The sequence below is a fragment of the Hypomesus nipponensis genome, chromosome 17 (assembly GCF_054491055.1).
Source record: "Hypomesus nipponensis isolate SF chromosome 17, ASM5449105v1, whole genome shotgun sequence".
Lineage (NCBI taxonomy): Eukaryota > Metazoa > Chordata > Actinopteri > Osmeriformes > Osmeridae > Hypomesus > Hypomesus nipponensis.
Genome location: NC_140377.1, coordinates 3,908,311 through 3,913,500, shown reverse-complemented (window position 1 = coordinate 3,913,500; position 5,190 = coordinate 3,908,311). Strand labels below are relative to the sequence as shown.

The following is a 5,190-nucleotide window of genomic DNA, read 5'->3' as shown; positions in this document are numbered from 1 at the left end:
CTTCTACTGTATCTCCAAGTTCTGTGCTGGAAATACGATTTATAGTTTTTCTGATAAGCTATCACATGCTACGATGTATTTGATCACTCTTTCAAATGAGAGATTTTGTCAAGCAGAAACATACTTACTGTGTCCTTTATAATAATATATCATATTTTTTCTCTCCCCCTCCTTGTCTCTTTCTCTCTCTACTTGTCTCTCTCTCTCTACTTGTCACTCTCATCTCTCTCTTTCTCCACTTGTCTCTGTCATCTCTCTCATCTCTCTCATCTCCCCTCTACGCGCCTCTCCACCTACCTCCCCATCTCTTGTCTCTCCTGCCCCGTCCGTCTCTCCACAGAGTCTGTGAGCAGGCGAGCGAGGGACCCTGTCTGCCCCGCTGTCCAGCGACACCATGAGCTGGAGCTTCCTCACGCGGCTGCTGGAGGAGATCCACAACCACTCCACCTTCGTGGGGAAGCTGTGGCTCACCGTGCTCATCGTCTTCCGCATCGTCCTCACCGCCGTCGGGGGAGAGTCCATCTACTACGACGAGCAGAGCAAGTTTGTCTGCAACTCGGGCCAGCCGGGCTGCGAGAACGTGTGCTACGACGCCTTCGCCCCGCTGTCCCACGTCCGCTTCTGGGTGTTCCAGATCATCCTGGTGGCCATGCCCTCCCTCATGTACATGGGCTACGCCGTCAACAAGATCGCTCGTCTGGAGGAAGCCAAGGGAGGCGTCCCCAGCGCCCCCATGGTCAGATCGTCCGGAGGTGGGGGGTACACGCACAGGAGGCCCAGGAAGATTTGCTTCGGAGCCCGGCAACATCGAGGCATCGAGGAGGACCAGGAGGAGCAGGAGGACGACCCCATGATCTACGAGGTCCCCGAGATCGAGCCGCCCAAACGCCCCCGCGACCCGCTGGTCCCGACGCCCAAGCCCAAAGTCCGGCACGACGGACGCCAGCGTATCCGCGACGAGGGCCTGATGCGGATCTACGTGCTGCAGCTGGTGACGCGCACGGCGCTGGAGGCGGGCTTCCTGGCGGGCCAGTACCTGCTGTACGGCTTCCGCGTGGCGCCCGTGTACGTGTGCTCGGGGAAGCCCTGTCCGCACAGCGTGGACTGCTTCGTGTCGCGGCCCACGGAGAAGACCATCTTCCTGCGCATCATGTACGGCGTCACCGTGCTCTGCCTCGGCCTCAACGTGTGGGAGATGCTCCACCTGGGGATCGGCTCCATCTGCGACATCCTCCGCCGTCGCCGCCGCTGCCCGCCCCCGGAGGACGAGTATCAGCTGGGGTTGCTGGGAGCCAACGGGGGCGTGGAGGGGCCCGGGGGCGTGCCCGGGCCCGAGGTGGGCGCAGGGGAAGGCTTGGTGGGGGACGGGGGGGCCGATTACGTGGGCTACCCGTTCTCATGGAACACCCCGTCGGCCCCGCCGGGCTATAACATCGTGGTGAAGCCGGAACAGATCCCCTACACGGACCTTAGCAACGCTAAAATGGCCTGCAAGCAGAACCGGGCCAACATCGCCCAGGAGGAGCAGCAGCAGTTTGGAAGCAACGAGGACAATTTCCCTACGGGCGGCGAAGCTCGCGTGGCCCTCAACAAAGACATGATCCAGCAGGCCCACGAGCAGCTGGAGGCTGCCATCCAGGCCTACAGTCAGCAGCACCGGGCCGAGGTTCAGCTGGACGACAATCAGGACGACAAGCCCCAGAGCAACATCATCCAGTCCCAGCCCCAGCCCCAGCCCCAGCCCCAGCCCCAGCCTCAGCCTCAACCGCAGCCTCACAAGGAGCGTAAGCACCGCTTCAAGCACGGGAAGGGAGGGGGCAGTGGTGGAGGCAGCAGTAGCAACAGCAGCAGCAGTAAGTCAGGGGAGGGCAAGCCCTCTGTGTGGATATGAACCCTCGTGCTTATAAATACACACACACGCAACACTCCTGGGTTAGCCTCAAGGCCCCATGGCCATGTGGTTATGATGGGTGTTGGAGAGGGATGTGGTGAGGAGCTGAAGTGGTTGGATATATTAACACCGTGTCAGTGCCTTGAATTTAAGAATCCCACGTGCTGGAAAAAGAAATGGTGCGTTTTTATGTCTGCAGCTTTGTTTATTCAGCCGTTCACTTGAATCACCACTACTTGGATTGAAACTAGCGTATCGAGTCTGTTGTTGTCTTGTGTTTTGTACCTCCGATCCTGACCAGACTGTTGGCCCTGTTGTCTTCCTGTTATTTCAGTCTTCCTAAGGGTGGAGAAACTTGAAACTGAGAAATTTAAATCGTCATTTTCTTCAAGGTTTCTGATTGTTTTCAGATTTAAATCTGCAGATATCATGGCTGCCCCTTTGCAAAGACATTGAGTTCATATTATTGCATTGGCATCAATATTCATGGACGTCATAATACAAAGAGTCTAAACGGAACTTTAGTATTATGTAATGGCAATATAATACAAAGTTGAAAAGAGTGACTCAACCATGCAACAGCTTCCTAGCCGAGTGTCATCCAATTAAAACAGCAAAATAATGCAATGACCGATCGTAATGCACTGACAGCTAAAGCAATGACTCTAAAATGCACTCTGCGATGCAACGGTCTTTTTGTGTCACCTTCCCTTGAGGTTCCTGTTGGCATTGTACTGTCAGTAGATTTTCTGTTTATGTATTTGTCTATAAGTCCCAAAAAAATTCTGTGCGACTTTTTGAGTGTGTGTTTGTGTGGTGTTATGGCTTACAAAAAAAGTGCCACATCAACTTCTGGTCTGGAATTGAGAGTGGAGGAGCAAAATGTTCATGATGCTAACTCATCTACATCTTGAGATCATTGTCATATTTGAAGAAGAACATCCCTATATCGTAGTTCTTCAAAAGCCTCTGAACCTGCACTTTTCACTTTTCTTTACGTTTGACTCTTTCAGTCTCTGGGTCTTCATAACTTTGGTACAGACTTTGCAAACATCAACTGGTGTTCTTTCTGCCTGGTTGTTGAATGCCCCCTAGTGGTAGTTTATGTTAACACTTCATTGAATCCTATTTCAGAGTAGTTGCTCACAGCTACAGTAGCGCCACCAGCTAAGCCTGTTTCTGCCCTGAGGTGTCACTTCTGCCTCTTAGAGGCCTTGTTCCGATGCACGAGGTAGCCTTTGGCCTCAGTATTTTGATCGATAAGGTCTCCAGTCAATGCTGACAACCTTCTTTGGGATTTTTACAAATCAAGCAGAATACAAGTCGAGTGGCTTTGTAGAAATCGGGCAAGGAGCCCCTAACCATAACCTTCTGCGTCAAGATACGATGCGATTGGCTGCCTTGGTGGATTCTGCCCAATAAGTGGAAATCTGCTGCATGATGAGTAGGGATGAGATCACGGTAAACAGCTCATCTCCAGGTACAATATGACCATAGACAATATCAGTAATTGTCTTCACAAAGTTTTCCTTACAAAAAGATCCAGGGGATCTAACAGAATCACTCAATAAAAATAATCGAATTTGGATCAAGGTAGAGTTGCCTGTCTGTTCACCTCTGTCAAATGTCGTAGTGGGTCTCAGTTCCCATTAGGATTTAAAGACCGATCACTGTTTGTGTGATAAAGGCATCACTGCCCAAGTATTGTACTATGCAGCTAAGTTGTCCTCTAGCTTTGGAACTCTGTGGCCATACTACTCTGATCCTGAAACAAGTAAACTAGTCAATGTAAGACCGACCCTTTGTATTTGTTTTGTAAAAGTCCCTCATTTTTGTATCATGTGATTTGATGTGATTTGAAAGGTTTGATTTATCAGAGGTTGAATTGGATCAATTTTTTATGTTCAGAACAGTGTTTTTCTATAACTTTTTTTATGTAAATTATTTTCAAACAAGGATGGCAAATGTTTTTAATAAGATAATTTGTTACATCATTGATGTGTTTTTTTCCCATTGCCTTCAAATTGTAAAAAAAAAGTATATTTTTCTAGAAAACTCTACTGTACATCATTTAAAAAAAAAAAAAATAGTAAAGAAATAGATATTGTAAAGAAAAGATATTGTACGATGAGTAATGTGTATTGTCCGTGTTCCAGTCCCTCGGGCTGGGTCTTATTAAATAGTTCTATCGCTCTCGTTCTCCTTGAGCTGTTGTGAGAAGTGCTGCTGAGAACAGCTGTGCATAGGAGAACTAGCCAGGTTTGTGGACCAAGGAAATACTGCCAAATCACTCTCAACTCAACTCGGCTCAATGGTAGCTTTTCAAATAGATGACAATAAAATTCAGTTTGCAATCTAGGCCTCTTTCATTTAGGTCCACAGAACTCGATGCGTTCCGGCCATGATGTTGTTTATAGAGATTATATTTATATCTCTTGCAAAAATGATGTCAGAGTCAAACTGTAGCTCAGCTCTACAGGTTGCTCTGATCCTTTCCTGCTGAGTGATGGAAGTCTGGCCAATGACAGACATAAATCAGCAGAAGTACTCCAGTCAGCTTCTCTGGCAGTGATTGGCACTGACGACAGGGATGCTGCTTCATCGCCTGCAAGCCGCAGGTTATTTACTTAAAGTACCCCCAATGTCAATCTCCCTTTGTTATATCTCCCCTGGTGATCAAACCTCATTAAATTCAGCCCAAGAGAAAAAATGACTTTTCTTGCTTCTATTAAGTATTTTCTGCTACTTTGAGAATACATCTAATAAAGATAAATAAATGACCGGGGTAAGAGTGAATGTTGGACCCTGGGGTCTTTAGGGGCATTTAGGTTGAGGAGGACTTGGTTCACTGGAGGGCAGCTGCCTTCAGTGGAACAGTTTCCAGTGTGAGGTCAAGTAATGGAGCAGGAATGCTTGTGGGCCTCATCTGCTCCACATGTGGGCCCCAGTGACTAGGGAACCTCAAATCATACGTTGTGCATTGTATGTATGTGTGAGTGTGTGTGCATTGTGCGTGTGTGTGTGCACTCTATGTATGTGTGTGAGTGTGTGTGCGTGCGTGTGTGTGTAAATCTGGGCATTCTTCCAAATTATAGGTCAACACTGTCCCTTTGGGACCGGCATAATCATATTTCAATCTGCTCCACCCATAACTATTCATCACTGCCCCTCTTTAAAGTAGAGACAGAATGGCTCTTTGCTGAAGAAACATACCAAATGAGACCATGATTCAATTAGCATGATTACCCGCTCTCTCTTTATCCCTCTTCCTCCCATGCACTACACACATAGACACACGC

General features: G+C 48.4%; 1 protein-coding gene across 3 annotated transcripts; it reads left to right on the top strand.

Moving 5' to 3' along the window:
• The first annotated feature begins 394 nt into the window (after positions 1–394).
• gjc1 (gap junction protein gamma 1) lies at positions 395–1,891 on the top strand. Of its 3 annotated transcripts, none has more exons than XM_084677302.1 (3): positions 395–1,247; positions 1,353–1,660; positions 1,772–1,891. In XM_084677302.1, exons 1-3 carry the CDS (start codon positions 395–397, stop codon positions 1,889–1,891), a joined length of 1,281 nt encoding a protein of 426 aa, XP_084533428.1. The 3 variants fall into 3 exon arrangements, with proteins under 3 accessions (XP_084533428.1, XP_084533427.1, XP_084533426.1); XM_084677301.1 differs by adding an exon at positions 1,697–1,728 and having other exon boundaries at positions 395–1,646; XM_084677300.1 differs by having other exon boundaries at positions 395–1,891.
• The last annotated feature ends 3,299 nt before the right edge of the window (positions 1,892–5,190 follow it).